The 14,939-nt window shown below is 48.5% G+C and overlaps 8 protein-coding genes across 8 annotated transcripts; 3 read left to right on the forward strand and 5 right to left on the reverse strand.

The window, feature by feature from the left end:
• Window positions 1–2,267: 2,267 nt before the first annotated feature.
• Window positions 2,268–4,184, forward strand: RSM22 (mitochondrial 37S ribosomal protein RSM22; the record flags this gene model as incomplete). The annotated part of the gene is made up of 3 exons (XM_019131206.1): window positions 2,268–2,825; window positions 2,955–3,831; window positions 3,925–4,184. Coding segments are annotated over 3 exons (1,695 nt in total), but the record flags the coding sequence as incomplete, so codon positions are not given.
• A 633-nt stretch (window positions 4,185–4,817) lies between these two features.
• On the reverse strand, window positions 4,818–5,350 carry DAD4 (Dad4p). The gene has a single exon (XM_019128207.1). The coding sequence runs from the start codon at window positions 5,332–5,334 to the stop codon at window positions 5,116–5,118; it is 219 nt and encodes a 72-aa protein (XP_018986301.1). The 5' UTR covers window positions 5,335–5,350; the 3' UTR covers window positions 4,818–5,115.
• A 225-nt stretch (window positions 5,351–5,575) lies between these two features.
• BABINDRAFT_6835 (metalloendopeptidase) lies at window positions 5,576–6,496 on the forward strand (the record flags this gene model as incomplete). Its single annotated transcript, XM_019132518.1, has 1 exon — window positions 5,576–6,496. The coding sequence occupies one exon, from the start codon at window positions 5,576–5,578 to the stop codon at window positions 6,494–6,496; it is 921 nt and encodes a 306-aa protein (XP_018986302.1).
• BABINDRAFT_118726 (uncharacterized protein) lies at window positions 6,459–7,089 on the reverse strand. Its single transcript, XM_019126919.1, has one exon. The coding sequence runs from the start codon at window positions 6,837–6,839 to the stop codon at window positions 6,519–6,521; it is 321 nt and encodes a 106-aa protein (XP_018986303.1). The 5' UTR covers window positions 6,840–7,089; the 3' UTR covers window positions 6,459–6,518.
• Window positions 7,090–7,166: 77 nt separating this feature from the next.
• GYP1 (Gyp1p) lies at window positions 7,167–9,006 on the reverse strand. The gene has a single exon (XM_019128208.1). The coding sequence runs from the start codon at window positions 8,851–8,853 to the stop codon at window positions 7,381–7,383; it is 1,473 nt and encodes a 490-aa protein (XP_018986304.1). The 5' UTR covers window positions 8,854–9,006; the 3' UTR covers window positions 7,167–7,380.
• Window positions 9,007–9,940: 934 nt separating this feature from the next.
• On the reverse strand, window positions 9,941–11,367 carry BABINDRAFT_46598 (RNA-dependent ATPase). The gene has a single exon (XM_019132123.1). It carries the CDS (start codon window positions 11,248–11,250, stop codon window positions 10,051–10,053), a length of 1,200 nt encoding a protein of 399 aa, XP_018986305.1. The 5' UTR covers window positions 11,251–11,367; the 3' UTR covers window positions 9,941–10,050.
• Window positions 11,368–12,396: 1,029 nt separating this feature from the next.
• SSF1 (rRNA-binding ribosome biosynthesis protein) lies at window positions 12,397–13,791 on the forward strand. Its single transcript, XM_019128209.1, has one exon. It carries the CDS (start codon window positions 12,402–12,404, stop codon window positions 13,536–13,538), a length of 1,137 nt encoding a protein of 378 aa, XP_018986306.1. The 5' UTR covers window positions 12,397–12,401; the 3' UTR covers window positions 13,539–13,791.
• A 606-nt stretch (window positions 13,792–14,397) lies between these two features.
• Window positions 14,398–14,856, reverse strand: IRS4 (Irs4p; the record flags this gene model as incomplete). The annotated part of the gene is made up of 1 exon (XM_019130241.1): window positions 14,398–14,856. A coding segment is annotated over one exon (459 nt), but the record flags the coding sequence as incomplete, so codon positions are not given.
• Window positions 14,857–14,939: the final 83 nt, after the last annotated feature.

Genomic DNA, 14,939 nt, shown 5'->3' on the forward strand with positions numbered 1-14,939 from the left:
TTTACTCCCGTTTAGGGAAAAAAAGTGGTATTTCCAGGGATTATGTATCTGGATATTGGGAAGATCGGTCGAAACCAATTCGGAGTCGGAGTTTCGTATGCAGTAGGTGCAGAATATATCCTCGACAAAGGATCTACAACTTGTCATGTGGATCATAATTAGCATGTGCTCAGCTTTTCTAGAGAAGTGAGATTTAACGCCGCACTGTCAGTGATAATTCAGAAAATTATACGCAAGGTGATTTTGTAGAAAACAGATTATGATTGTTTGGCTGGAAGTTACTCTTTCCCAGCTAGTGTATGTTGTTATGGCGGTAGCTGGCCGAACGTGCAAACCCTTTCCGAAATTGTCCAATCAAAGCTGATTTCTGCTCCGGGATTTTCACCGGTATGTAGGCTAAGACTAAAGCTCTTAGACCCTGTCACCATGTGAGTCGTAGATAGTTTCTCGCTTGTTTGTTGCATAGTCGAGTGAGTGCATTAACGGATGATGTAAACTCCATACATCCGCTCTTCCGTTAGTGTTCATCAAGTGCCAACATGTGACTTCTATGTGTTGCCAATAGATATCAAAGTGTTGAAATGGACAATGAGTCTCCTATATGCGGAATGCGCATTAATCCTGCCGGTTTTTTTTGCGGTTCGCGTGGGGATCGACGTGCAGCACTAACGTTCGCGTGGTGCTAAGTCTCCTAGTAACGTATTTCTCGAAATCCAAAACAGGAAACGGAACCCCCTCGATTCATACCTCAAGGTTTTCCTTCGAGCTTGGCGAGTTTCGCTTTTGAAATGCACTAGACGAATACAAAGGGGGGAGTTTATGAGAGTGTCTACCTGGAAGTTAACACTACAGCACTACAATTGATCGCATGGCTCCGTGCTCGAGTTAAGTCATTAATGGTTCATGGGCGTTAGCTGGTTAACTTGAAAGGATTGGCTTGTATCTGGAAGTTCTCTTAGGCCAGGTGATAAGTAATGCCAGACCAGCATCCCACTCAATGACCCCTTGTAATATCTGTTAATATTTTTGCAACTAGTAGACCTAAGCGGTTTCTCATCCATCCAATACCCGAAGAGTATTATACTAGTACGCATTCACCATCCTTGATTTCCCACTTGGTTTCCCTCAAGGATCGGAATTAATTCCGGAACCACAACAGGAAACTGGCGTTGGGATCGCACCGAGACTGTTGCCCCAGACACCTGCAACGCTTTCATCTGTTGACTCAGAAATTCATCTCACTGAAGCTTTCTGCGGCACAATACTTACAAACAAAGCTGGATCATCTCACTTGTGATCACAAGGAGAAACCCAAAGAATTGGGAAATTATGAACCAAAGCTCCTGGGTTTCCGCGATATAAATCAAGATAAACGATCATGTGGGACTTTTCCCGGCTCAGACGGCGTCATATGCTTACCGAAAGCACCTAAGAGTTTAAATAAACCTTACCTGAGAAGATTAGTATATACTAATTTTGAATATGCTAGAAAGGCTCGCTGTGAACAGGTACAACTATGAGATCTGTGAAATGTACGTCAACTGGCAGCTGTCGACAGAGCTAATGGGAGGGAAGGACTAGCAAAATACCTCTATATGCCGAGTTATTCTAGCTTCCAATAAGTAGGTTTATCTGCTTCTACTTCTAGGGCTACCACCTAGCCAACAGCACGGATTACAATCGGCATTCCCTCGTTACCCCAAACAAAAGAAACATGTTACGCCACACCGTCCTGTTATTCCATATACAACTAACCTGCTGTAAGGCCCCTCCACCATCTCCCGAAAACTCTGCCTGATCTTGCCCCCTATACACCAATATCCTTAATTCTTTCCACTACACCCCTACCACAAGTGCTACTGACGAACTACGTGCCCTTATGTCAGACTCCCATCGCCCTCCTGCATGCATGTGAAAAACTTTAGCATCTGCAGTATGCGTTGAAGGCGGCGTAAACCCATCAGCTATTAGTCTACCTGGTCTTTCTTTATCACCACCTATCCATGATGTTGAGAGTGATTAGACGCACTCAGTTGAGCCAGCTCAACTGTGCTAGCCGTGCATACAGCCGCAGAAGAGCACTCAAGGCAGTCGCGGCTGAGGACACCCACCCAATGGACACCTATCTGACGCCAGTTTCCAGTTTACCGTACGCCAACTTGGTGAGCGGCGCCGGTTACGGAACCTTGGTGACAGGATCCACGCCCTCAGACCTCGAGGTCATCCCGTTTGAGGAAATTAACGACTCTGGGCGTGCGAAAAAGTCCTTCAGAAACACAGACGGCACGCTCATCCACGGATCTAACGCCCAGGAGGCGCGTTTAGACCCCAACACCCTCCGCGGGATGCAGTACAAGAAACAAACGGTGATTCCGCACTCCATCGCACGTGCTATAAACAACCACATGTTGCGCCTCCACCACCCGGAAATGTTGCGTATTCAGGCGGCCAGAAACTTTGTCAACTTGCATGACGACGTGCACCAGCCTGCAGCGACGCGGCTAGAGGTTGACGCGCACATCGCGGCGCTTTTTCCGCAAAACTATACGTCAATTTACCTGGCGTTACACGAGTTGAAGAACCACAAGACCAACGACGCGACAGGTGAGGTGTTCATGCCGCGAAAGATCTTGGACATCGGGTTCGGGCCGGCCACTGGGATGGTTGCATTGAACGAGTTGATGGGTGAGGACTTCCGACCAGAAGTGAAAGATGCGGTGATCATGGGTGATCCAGAGATGATTAAGCGTGCCAAGATCATTTTGAGCAGACAGATTTGTGAAAGTCCCGTTGTGAACGACGAGAGTGTGAGCAGAGCAGAGCTTGTTCGAGAGAATAGCTTGGACTTTGAAGAGGAGGCGGAGTCGGATAACTCCATTACGAGGATAGTGGATGTTGATGATTTGAAAGACGTGGTGAAGGCGCACGAGGCGGAGGAAACAGAGTTTCGCAAGAAGTACTCCGTGGAAGATGAATTACCGGAGCTTTATGACGAAACGCCCGACAACCCCTCCTGGGGACCGGTAGATACCAACAAAATTAAGGTCAAGACAAAGTTACGCAGTGACATGCCGTCCAACAAAAAATACGACTTGATTATTATGACCCACCAGTTGCTCAAGGATACCGAGAAGTTCCCCCGTCAGATCGACAGAAGCGTGGAGCAGGCCTTAGATCTCTTAGAGCCCCAGGGGCATCTTGTGATTGTTGAACGGGGCAACCCGTTGGGCTTTGAGACGATTGCGCGTGCGAGACAAGTAATGATCCGTCCGGAGAAGCACCCGCTTTCGAACGTGAAGATCCCCCAGCCGTGGATCAGAGGCTCTACCGTCAAACCGAAGAATCAGCGCCGGTTGTACCGTGATCAGATAGAGAGCGAATTGGTTGAGATGGACGCCGAGGCGGAAAGATTGAACCAAGAGTTGAATGCTAAGTTTGGAGAAGTCACCGACGATGACTTGAAGTTTGAATTTGAAAAGGAAGCTATCGAGGCAAAACCAACTACCGCAGACTACCATTTGTCTATCCTCGGACCGTGCAGCCATCACGGCAAGTGCCCGTTGCAGACGGGGAAGCCGGGTTACTACAATTTTCCAGCTGGGAAGAAGCTTCCATGGTGCCACTTCAGCAAGAGTTTCACTAGACCAAAATTCAGCATGGAGTTGAAGAAGGGGCTCCGTTTGGCGACTCCTTGGGCCAGCCCCACCGATGGGATCGGTATGAAGGGCTCGGCGCCGATTGGGAAGGGAAGAGCTGGGGGGAACAACTACGAGGTGGCCAACTACAGCTACTTGCTTGTGGAAAGAGCGGCCAACAGCGGAAAAATGCTCCGTAAGATCGAAGAAATGGCTGAAAAGGGCTACGACTACGTGAAGAAACGTGAGGAGTTGGGCAAGGGCTCTCTCTCTCTGAAGGACATGGAAGAGCACGGCATTGATCCGACGGATCCGAACAAAAACCTCCGCGGAACGGGCTACCTCGATCCAGAGGACATGAAAACATGGCCCCGTATTGTCAACCAGCCGAAGAAAGCTGCCAAACATGTCACCTTCACCGCCTGTGGTGCCTCTGGTCAGATGGAGTCCTGGGTGGTGGCCAAGTCCAAGGACAAGCAGGCGTACCACGACTCCCGTAAGGTCCGTCTGGGCGACTTGTGGGCCTTTGCCAGCCCGACTGTGCATCCGATCCAGCGTGACTACAATAAGGACTTGAAGACCTGCGAGCGCCACGACTTTAACCAGCAGCGCATCGCGAAGAAGAACACCGAGAAGGAGAGAAAGTTGAAGGAGAACAGGTTGTATCAGGACCTTGACCTCCATTCTAACCGAGAAGAGGCGGGGCTCGTCACGTTGGCCGACGGTGAGGTGATTGACAGCTCGTTACACAACTACGACCACAAGTTGGACACACTCATGGACGCCATTGCCGGCGACATGGATAAGGATTTGAAGCTGCAGCCGAAGCGTGACAAGCTGAACAAGATTGTTAGGCAAGCCAAGAAGTTTTAGTAGAGGGTCATTCTATTTAGCCTAAGGGCTAGAGGAGGATATTGTATATATGTATAGTTTTGTATAGCGCGTTAATCGCTTATTTATTGAACAAGGTGTAAGGTAGAGCAGGTAAGTATTGGCAATCCGATAAACAAAAAGAGCTACATTCTAATAGAGTGTTAACCTACTGGTATCAGAGACCTTTGGGTCTGATTTGGCACGCACAAACATAAAATTTTTTGGTAGCCACTCAGCCGTACTGTAGCGTTTGCTATTGACCTATCTATACGTTCTGAATTACTAGTGTTACGTACTAACCAAAGCCGTGATATAACCGATTTTGGGTAGGAATAATAGATTAAATTACAAATCAAAGTTAGGCTCCGCATATTAGAGTATAGCCTAATCCTTCCACTGAGGCAATCTAGATCTACCTGTATTAGCACGTTTCTGCCTTGACACGCGTTGGCTTAGACCGAACATGACTATATCCTTGAATTTCACCTAGATAACCGAAAATAAAACATGAAAACACCCCATACCGAATGATAAATATTGTACAAACTGAGCGGCCAATGACTACCGTATCATAAAAACGGTTGCTAAAACACCTCCCAGCTAACCTTTACAAAGGTTCTTTGACGTTCCCGGTCGCTTCTAAGTGGAACTTGGCGTTTCGCTGGTAGTTCTCCCACATCTGGGCCAATAACTCAATGTCCATGTTTTCCCTGTTGACCTCTTGCAAAGCCTTGTTAAGAATGAGCACCGACTCGTTCAAGCGTTCGGCATTGTTAACAATACGCGCCAAGATCGCGTTTTGCACCTGTTCGTGTGGGTTTTCCATAGTGGATTTGGCCGAATGGAATGAGGGTTGGAGAGAGGAGCCATTGTTATCTTTTGCGCGTCATGCTGATATGTGAAGCACCTGTCATTTTGCACGTGTCTGGTGCGGCTCACATACTCCGAGTAGCTTTTGTCTGTGCGCCATAGTACGGCAGCCTTTCGTACACCGTCTATTGCCACTCCAAGATCTGTAACAAGACGAAGGCTCAACTTATTAATTTCATCATTTTTTCAGATAGACAATGTTTCGAGCTTTCCCTAGGCGGTTCTACGCCACCTATCGCAGCTTCAACCGTGGCGCCTACCCCTCCAACGGCGCCACCTTGCTTGCCAACCCCACGTTCCGCAAGCTTCTCGGCGGGGGCGCTGTTGCCGGTGGTATTTTCTATGCAAGCAACTTGGAACAGGCGCCAATCACCAACCGAACACGGTTCATGTGGGTTGGTGAGGGCTTGGAGAAGTTTGTTGGTGACCAGACCTACAGCCAGATCCTCAGCGAAACCCGGGGCATGCTCCTCCCAGACGACCACCCGTACTCTCGCAAGGTGAGGAAAATCATGCAAAACCTTGTGGCTGCTTCGCAGTCCCCAGACTTGCAGAAGCTAGACTGGAAGATCCACATCGTCAACGACCCGAGACAGCCTCCAAACGCGTTTGTCTTGCCTGGAGGTAAGGTCTTTGTATACTCGTCAATTCTCCAGATTTGTGAGAACGACGACGGATTGGCGACTGTATTGGCCCACGAGTTGTCCCACCAGTTGGCTCGCCATTCATCAGAGCAGCTCTCTAAGGCCCCAATCTACATGTTGCTTTCGCTTGCGTTGTACGCTTTGACGGGAAGCGATGCGTTGAACACGTTGTTGATTAACAGCGCGTTGAAGATGCCGGCCTCCAGAGAGATGGAGACCGAGGCAGATTACATGGGGTTGATGATCATGAGCAGAGCGTGCTACAATCCCGAAGAGTCCACGCGGTTGTGGGGTAGGATGACTGAGTTTGAGAAGAAGCATGGGGGAGCCACACCGGAGTTTCTCAGTACCCACCCTGCCAGCGCGCACCGCATTAAGAACATGCAAGAGTGGATTCCCGAGGCGATACATATCCGGGAGGAAAGCAACTGCCAGACGATGGGGCAGTTTAGTGTGTTTGGAAGGGGGTGGTAGAGTTAGAAATTTGTATTATTAATTATAAGGCTGAAAGGAGAGATGAATTTAACAATACTGGTAAAGGGAGGTAGGCCACCATTGCAAATGATACCGGCGTGTATTGTTTGGTTTTCAAGAAAGATGGATTTGAATGAAGATAATAGCTGACCGAGCTATTCAGCACCGCCTTTTTGAACAAGCGGGTATATTTAACAACCCGTAGACATAATAGACAGCGCACCGCACACAGGGAAATAAAAATCTCCTCTTTCTTGTTATTAGATAGTTGCCAGGCAGTTATACTGAACTTATAGATATCTTGATATACCCACTTAAAAAACATTGAATCATCTATCGGCATCGATATCGCAAATATCTAACAAGGGTGTGGATAAGGTGATACTTAAACCCCAATTCTGAAGCCTACCTTGAGTGTTTTAGGAAAGCCTTCGTGCCTGATCAACCTTTTGCTTTTAAAGTCGAATGGTGCCAATCTAGAGATAACGTTGTACTCACATACGCATGAAGTTTGCTTAAGATCCAAAATTCTGGGTCCACAATTCGAATAAAACCACGCCGTTAATTGTTTCATCCCCAGCTTGAGCCTAAAAGGCGATATAACCCCACGATGCCGCAAAAAAACTCAATACTATGTAAACTCTGGAGCTGAACTCATTCATAACTTGACTTACAACCATCTAATCGAAGACTGACCTTTCACAAAACTTACGACTGCAAACCTTACCATTTTAAACCGCATTGCCCAATATACAGATATATCATTATCGCTGGCTACTTTTTCTATTTAACGGCCATAGTCTCGGTTCAGGCGTTTCCTCCAAATTGGGCAAAACGCAAGCAGAGTGCATGTACAGACTGAGGTCGCTGCGCTTCGCATGTCTCTACGCGCGCAAATGCGCCGCAGCATTCTTGTATAAACTCTGCCAGATAAATGCCTCGCTCATCATCAACTCCATATTCTTCACCCCCCAGTCCCGCGTCGGTGGATTTTGCAAAAACATAATCACCTCCTGGAACTCCATGTCCTTCAACTCGTCCGCAAACTTTACCAAAAATGCGGCGCACACGTACACATGGAACGTCGCAAAGCCAAGCGGCGTCTCACTGAGGTATGTGTCCCACATGCGCACCACCATCTCCAAGTTCAACTCACGCATGAGCAAGCAGTTCATCCAGCGAAACGCAAACTGCATGAATTCCACGCCTTGCGCTCGTAAGTGCACTACCAACTCCGCGTCAATGCGCGCCACCAACCCTTCCAACTCGCGCACCTGGCGAAGAATCCCAGGCTGCTCGTGGATGTAGTTATCTTGGATAGTGTCCAACAACTTGGTGAGACACCAGAATGTGTCTGCCTCGACCGCGTCCATCGTGGCGCGCGGCAATAGCGCGGGATCGCACAGCTCCACGTCGGGCGCGTGCGACGCGAGAAACGTTTGGAAAAATGGTGTGCAGAGGTCATTGATGCCCTGTACGTAGCCCGACGCGGGGTGGCGCACAGCCCAGAGGTACAAGATGCGTTGGAGCGCGGCTTGTGTCGCCGCGTAGGTGTAGAGTTTAATATGCTGCGTTGTGCGTGGCACGTCGATTGCGATTTGATGCCACATCGCTGTGTCACGCGTATGGTCCGCACCGAGCACCTGTGCGACACCGTCTGTGTACTCTGCGCGCTTGCGCGCGAGTGCGTCGCTGCGCCGCGACGCGTTCGTCGGGAGGTATCCGAGAAGGAGCTGCCACGACACCGCGCGAAGCTCGCGTGGGATTCCGTTCCATGAGAGTCGCTTGAGCTCCGCGAGGTTGACGTTGTCGGCAGTGATCACCTTCTTGAAGCGGAGGAACTTTGCGTTGAGCGCGTTGAGTTCCTCGATTTGCGCGGACGTGGCCAGGTCGTCGGGCGCGGGGTCGCGGCCGGGCGACGCGCGCATGCCGGGCGACTCGCGCGCGGGCGTGAGGCTAGGATAGAGTGCCTCAAGCTGCGGCGATGCCTCGAGTTGCGGTGTCCGCCGTAACGGCCCGCTCGTGTTTGCCTGGCTCATGACGAGCCCCGGTCCGAGCGAATGGACCGAGCCTGATCGGCGGGGAATATGCTCAATGTGCTTGGGCGGTGGTGAGTCAAACGAGTCCACGTTTGCGTTCCAGTCATCATCCGAATCTGCGCCTACATGTCTGTGGCTCTCGGGCGAATTCTTGAGTGTCTGCAGGCGGCTCACGGGAGTACCTGGCGCGGGGACCACGTGGTTGAGGCCCACTTCGTCACTGGACTTGGACTTGATGGATAGCGTGCGGAAGTACGACGAGATGTTGCGGCCGCGCGGCTCGTCTGACGGAACCTCCATATACTTTTTCTGCGGCATCACCGGTATATGTTGGTTGTGGAGGGAAGTGAGGAAGAACTAGTGAGGGAATGGGGTAGAACCTTTTAACCGCAACGTTTATCGTATGTCGGAACGAGTATCCTGCAGGGTAAGACTGCACGGCGCCGATGTGAGCGATCCCAAGGAGATAGGCTAGGTAGGGATGTTATTGTATAGGAGTTTATTTTTAAATGCTTTTGTTCGTGTGCTTGAAGGATCTCGTATTTGTGGTATATACTGGAAGGCATTATTGGGGGGTTAAAGACACCTGGTCTATGGAAGCTGCATATATCTTATATAGGGCCTATCGGTTTTATTCGTTATATACTTGGCACCGTTTCGTAGTCCCGGTAGACCCACGGCACTCGCCTTTATCCATCTAGGCTGTATAATATTTTGGTGTACATAGCATGTAGAATGGCTTGGTGGATTATATTTATTATCTATAATATAAGATTCTGCAATATGATTTATATACTCCAGGATAATGGGGCAGTTGTAGTTGTAATGATACACTGGACCATGCTAGTTTCTGGGCATTTCATTAAAATGCTTGGCATATGTAACAGGCTTGCAATAACCTGACGAAACAAGGTCTTAGCTAATCACCACTCTTTCGCAATACCCAGCGGTGGTATCCTACCGGTAAATGTGAATAGATAAAACTATAGTAAATATGTTACAGATGACAACAGTATGTGTGTAGCAGCTTTGCCGCGCACTTGTTGACATTTTTATAAATGTCAACAAGTGCTCTAAGTTAAAAATGGCAATATGATTCCTTTTCTAAAGCCTAGGACCAGATATCTTACAAGTTTCTATAAAACTTAAGGCTGAAATATTCTTGTTTTGAGGACCTCTAATTACGCCTGTCAGATTTATGTTCAGTGTTATTCCCTGGCAAGTTCCAGGTCTATATCCGTAAGCTAGCTCAGCCAACCTCCTCTATTTGATCATTTAATACCTCTAAATACATTTATTAAGGTCAGCTTATACTTGACATGCAAAAAAATCGTAATTCCTCATATTTTATATTGCGTACAGTTATCTCCACCCCGTTTCCAACCTTAGTCTCTACAGAGCTTTTCACATATTTTACATAAATTACTATACATATAACAGAGTCAGAGGAAGTTCATGCACTTGTTAAAATTCTGCCCTAGGCCATTTGAACCGTTCTACTTCGTTACACTAGCCCTAGCGCTCCTCCTTGTCCTGGTCTCCTCTCTTTCTACCAATTCCACCAGTTCTGGTACTTCTCTTTTCTTGGAAATCCTTCAAGTCCCTAATTGCCTGAGAAAGTGCCTTATCAACAGAGTTGTGCAAACTCAAAATTCTGGCTCTTTCAGGGACCTCCTTTGGTAACTTCTTACCAATAACATCCTCGATTCTCAACAACAACTCCAAATCGTACTGCGTAACCAACGACACGGAGAGCCCGGAACGGCCCGCACGGGCGGTTCTGCCAACTCTGTGGATATAGGCCTTCGAATCGGTTGGGATATCGTAGTTGATGACCACATCGACGGACGGAATATCCAAGCCTCTGGCCGCTACATCGGTGGCGACGAGAATCTGGGCCGCACCGGCCTTGAACTTATTGAGCGAGCCCAATCTCTGCGACTGGGACAACTGTCCGTGCAACGGAATCGCAGAGAAACCAAGATTTCTGGCCAAAAGCGACGTTCTCTGCGCGTGGGCACAGGTACGAGTGAAGATGATGATCGACTTGCCTGCATGCTTCTCTAACAAGTAAATGAGATACGTATTCTTGTAGCCGTCACCTACAACCATCAAAGACTGGATCAAGGTGTCAACGGTGGAGTACTTGTCGGATACGGCGCATCTGACAGGATCCGAGAGCGAGGCACGCTGCAACTTTTCAATCTTGGACGTCATGGTGGCGGAAAAAAGGTACGTGATTCTCTCCTTAGGGATGATCTTCAATATCTTATCCAACGCTGGACCGAAGTCCAAGTCCAAAAGCCTGTCGGCTTCGTCCATCACCAAGTACTTCAACGCTCTAAGAGAGAACCCCTTGGTGTGCTCCAAATGGTCCATGAGTCTGCCCGGGGTGGCCACAATCACGTGGGGCTTTCTCATCAAGTCTCTGCTTTGGTCCATCATGTCCATTCCTCCCACAATTGTGGCGCATCTCAAGCCCATGTTGCTGCCGAGAGCATCGAAGGTCTCTCTGATCTGGTACGCCAACTCTCTGGTTGGCGCAAGTACACACGCGTAGTATGGCGTTTGTGCCTCCCACAAGCTCTGCAAGATCGGAATCGCGAAGGCTGCAGTTTTACCCGACCCCGTCTGCGCAAGCCCGATGATATCCTTTCCTGCAAGTGCGTGAGGAATGGACTCCACCTGGATCGGAGTGGGTTTGGTGAATTTCATCTGCTGAAGTGACTCCAATAACTCTGGAATAAGATCTAATTCTGAAAAGGTGGTGAACGTCAGCGCTACAGCCTCTGAAATGACCTCAGTTTCGGCAACTTCTTCCGTAGGCGCCCTCGCCTTCTGTTCTGCAGCTTTTTGCTTGAGTTTCGCAATCAAGTCCTGGGTTGTATCCTTCTGGATCGATGCCTTCTGGATTTTACCAGCAGACATCTTTTTCATGATCTTCTTTTCCATGGAAGTGGCCATTTTGTGTGTTGTGGTGCGAATCAGATGAAACAGGCTGTGGCAGAAATTTTTTAGCCGCAAATATTTTTCGCTTCTGCGCAGGATGCGGAAATGGTTCGCTGGATACTGATAAGGGTTTCTTGGGAAGGGGAGACCAGTTACATGTCACAATTGAGATATCATATGTTTGGTTGATAGCTTCTATGGGATCAATTGATAGGACTAAAGGTGGTTGGATTCCATATTAAAGTTAGTTTTAGTTTTGGGCTAACTTTAGATATGAAAGACCGAAGCCAAGACCGCGTGTGAGGATAACAAAGGTCTCACTTGGGTTTCTCTACTTTTTAACCAACATTCCTTTTAATAATCTGATATTTTTTTCTTGTCGGTCGGAGGAAGTACGTTTTTCTCCAATAGACTCTGCTAGGCTCCGTCAAGCACCTTAGATCTTCCGAGCAATTCTCTTTGGTAAGTGCTCTTACAACCCAGGGAGTAAAGAGACCTGCTGTATTGAATTTTCCAGCATTTGCCAGAGTTCTAAAATCATTTGTTTTCTAGAACCGTCCTTCCCCTTTTTATCATTTATATATTCCCGACTATTATTAAATTGTACCAACTATCAACTTGGTACGAGTTCGTTGATAGATCCTGCATGCACCCTGTGTTACCCGGGCGCCTGCGATGAGCTCTTTAATTTTTTTTCTGCATAATTTTTCGCATACATAAGGCAAAACCATAACTCTTTGCGTTGCCTTTACACCAACACTACACACAACAATGGCCAAAAGTAGAGTAAGTAACTGCCAAAAAGGTACCAGCAAGAATACTAACATTTCTAGTCCAAGAAGAGAACCCACACCAGAGTGTCGGAAGAAGAGCTTGCGAAGATCCCGCGGTCTATGGTGATTCGCGCCGGGTCATCCATGAAGAACCACTCGCTCACCCAGTTAGTGCGTGACTTTAGAAATGTAATGCAACCACACACCGCGATTAAGTTGCGCGAGCGCAAGAACAACAGATTGAAGGATTACATCGTCATGGCGGGCCCGCTCGGGGTATCACACCTCATGGTTTTCTCGCAGTCTGACAAGGGGACGACGCACTTGAGGATCGCGCGGATGCCCAAGGGGCCAACTATCACCTTCAAGGTAGCAAACTACTCCTTGTGCAAGGATGTCAGACAGATCTTGAAGACGCCAAAGTCTGTGGCCGCAGATTCGTCCGAGTTTCTCTCGCCACCATTGCTTGTGCTCAACGGATTCACAAACCCGGCGACTGCCGAACCCCACGAGAAGGTGATTATCACCGTATTGCAGAATATGTTCCCGGCGATTTCTCCCCAATCCACCAAGGTCAATTCTATCAAGCGTGTTTTGATGATCAACAAGGACGCTGAAACCGGTGAGATCGACTTGAGACACTATGCCATCGACACCAGAATGGTGGAGGTTTCGCGTAATGTCAAGAAGTTGATCATTGCCAAGAATCACTTGCACAAAAAATTGCCAAACTTGGGGAAGGCTACAGATGTTTCCGACTTGCTTTTGGACCCGTACGCCAACGGTGGGTTCACATCTGAGTCCGAGATCGATGACGATGCCATTGTGGAGATTAAGAGCGAGGTCAACATCCAGGCGAACGCTCAGGCCAACTCCCAGCCGGCCGAGGTGCCTACCAAGAAGCGTGCTGTTAAGTTGACCGAGTTGGGCCCAAGAATGCAGTTGGAGCTCGTCAAGATCGAGGAGGGCACTTGCACCGGAAAGATCTTGCATCACGCGAGAATCACCAAGACCGCCGCGGAGGTTAACAAATTGGCCAGCAAGCACGCCAAGATGTTGAAGCTCAAGGCCGAGAGAAAGAGGCAACAGGAGGCGAACGTCAAGGCCAAGAAGGCCGTCAAGGAGGCCAAGAAATTGAGAAGAAAGGAGCGGATCGCTGCCAGGGAAAACGGCGAGGCTGTGAGTGAGAGTGAGGATGAGGAGATGGACTCCGAGAACGAGATCCAGATCAACTCTGAGGACTACAGTGATGTCAGCGACTTGTACAGTGACAACGAATAGGTGTATAGTTTTGTATCATAGGCGAATGTGCCAATACCAGAAGTGTGTGAAAAGAAGATTGAGGCTACTGGGCGTGTGGTCTGGGTCGATTAGATGTGATTTAGAAAAAAAAAGGAGGATTGTGGATATTGTGTCTGAGCTTTGTATTTGCACCTTGGGCCTTGTATTTTAGGTGCTATGAGAAGACACATTGACTATAACTAAATTTACAAAGATATCAGGTCATACCGAAGGTACCGGTGTTAATAACGAGATGTGAAATCGTGTTAAGACAAGTAGGCTGAAACGGGCAAATACAGAGGATCAAGCTTGACGATATTATTTGTTTCCGGCTATAGCGTTTTTGTTTATAAACCTTATGATAAGCTAACGGGAGGAGTGGGTAACGAGGAGAATCTGAGAAATTAATGGAATAAGGCCAACATAACTGAAAGTGGATACGAATTAACAGCAAACATGAACCCTTGGCTCTTACTGTACTCTTGCACGTTCACGAGGTAAACCAAGCCTGTATTGAAGTCAACCTTTTTATATGTACAGCTTGCATACCTCCAAGATTCAACAAAAATTGTACCAAGCGTACACAAGCTTACAGATCCGTTTAACGGTCATAACCTCTTCCTCGCTATGCAAACCTGTTTATAGCCATTGATAAATACAAGATTGAACAAGGAACTAGAAGAGAAACCTGTAGGTTATCCATGGGCAGAGCGATTATTGGCTGGCTTCTTTTCCCTGGGGTGGCACCTCAAAATGACATCTACAAGACCCACAACGGGTGTGGCATTTATGGCCAAAAATTCATTGGCACCCAACTGGTCTACTTCTTCACAATCTTCACCTTTCCCCCCTTCTTCTTAATCACGACGTTGACGTTCATCCGCGAGAGACTGTTCCAGACCTCCTCCAGCACCAGCTTCGGCAACTTGCGGCCGTACAAACACTGGTCAACTAGCCACATGCCCACCACAAACTCCTCCTTCTCCAAGCACCCATCATGGCGGCGGTCCACCAAGCTCCAGATCTGTTTTAACACATCTCCCGACAAGCGGCTCCGCTGCCAGATGTCTCGCACGACCGCGCCAAGCATCAAGTTATGAACATCCACTTCTGCGGTCGTCTGGGCGGCATGGGCCGCAGCCACCATTGAGGGGTCGTCTACCTGTGGATTTGCGTGCAACGGGGTGACCACCAAGTCTAAATACATGCCCTTGTTAGTGACCCACACGCCTTCGTAGCGCTTTCTCTCCAGTTCAGAGATCCGCGAAGTGTCTTTGTGGTGCTTCCAGGGCTTATCCTCGTTGAACGACTTTTTCTTACCCTTTTTCTCCTTGCGGAGGGTGGTTTTAAGCAGTACTGGAAGCGGCTGTGGGGTCTGAGAGGGTGTAACAGGCGTCCCGG

The sequence above is a fragment of the Babjeviella inositovora genome (assembly GCF_001661335.1).
Source record: "Babjeviella inositovora NRRL Y-12698 unplaced genomic scaffold BABINscaffold_3, whole genome shotgun sequence".
Classification (NCBI taxonomy): Eukaryota; Fungi; Ascomycota; class Pichiomycetes; order Serinales; genus Babjeviella; species Babjeviella inositovora.

Coding starts and splice junctions, on each gene's coding strand:
- DAD4 (XM_019128207.1), bottom strand. CDS start 5,334: ATGGAAAACCCACACGAACAGGTGCAAAACGCGATCTTGGCGCGTATT.
- BABINDRAFT_118726 (XM_019126919.1), bottom strand. CDS start 6,839: ATGCCGATAGATGATTCAATGTTTTTTAAGTGGGTATATCAAGATATC.
- GYP1 (XM_019128208.1), bottom strand. CDS start 8,853: ATGCCGCAGAAAAAGTATATGGAGGTTCCGTCAGACGAGCCGCGCGGC.
- BABINDRAFT_46598 (XM_019132123.1), bottom strand. CDS start 11,250: ATGAAATTCACCAAACCCACTCCGATCCAGGTGGAGTCCATTCCTCAC.
- SSF1 (XM_019128209.1), top strand. CDS start 12,402: ATGAAGAACCACTCGCTCACCCAGTTAGTGCGTGACTTTAGAAATGTA.